This window comes from Phaethon lepturus, unplaced genomic scaffold (genome assembly GCF_000687285.1).
Source record: "Phaethon lepturus isolate BGI_N335 unplaced genomic scaffold, ASM68728v1 scaffold22150, whole genome shotgun sequence".
In the NCBI taxonomy this organism is placed as follows: Eukaryota; Metazoa; Chordata; class Aves; order Phaethontiformes; family Phaethontidae; genus Phaethon; species Phaethon lepturus.
In genome coordinates, this window is record NW_010511487.1 from 17,441 (window position 1) to 17,866 (window position 426).

General features: G+C 62.4%; 1 protein-coding gene across 1 annotated transcript in view; it reads right to left on the reverse strand.

Moving 5' to 3' along the window:
• FABP3 (fatty acid binding protein 3, muscle and heart (mammary-derived growth inhibitor)) overlaps positions 1–426 on the reverse strand; it is a gene marked incomplete at its 5' end in the record, with an annotated part of 2,648 nt that overhangs the window by 80 nt on the left and 2,142 nt on the right. Inside the window, one exon of the mRNA XM_010284207.1 lies at positions 87–188. Coding sequence (XP_010282509.1) covers positions 87–188 — 102 coding nt within the window. The remainder of the gene's footprint in view (positions 1–86; positions 189–426) is intronic.

The window sequence follows — 426 nt, forward strand, 5'->3', positions numbered from 1 at the left end:
GAGGTTAGCTGTGCTGAGCCAGTGCAGCTCCTGGCTCGCCCTGGCCCAAACTGAGCCCCCACCCTGATTTAAACCCATTTCCTTACCAGGATTAATTTCCCATCCTTCAGCTCCCGGACCAGCGATGTCTCCTTCCCCTCCCACTTCTGCACGTGAACAAGTTTGCCTCCATCCAGCGTGACCACGGACTGCAGGGAGAGAGCAAGACCCGCCGTTACCCTCCTCCCTGGGGCTGCTCGGTGCCGTGGGGCTTTGTCCCTCGGAGGGAATGATGCTGGGTGTCCTCGTGTTCGCCCCGGCGCCCCGCAGGGCTCAGGGACAGGCTGTGGGTGCCACCGTCAGGCACCTTGCCTGACTTTGTCAGCCCAGTTCAGCACAGGCCGGATCCTGCTTTGGCTGCTGGCTGGGTCATGGCCTCAACTGCCC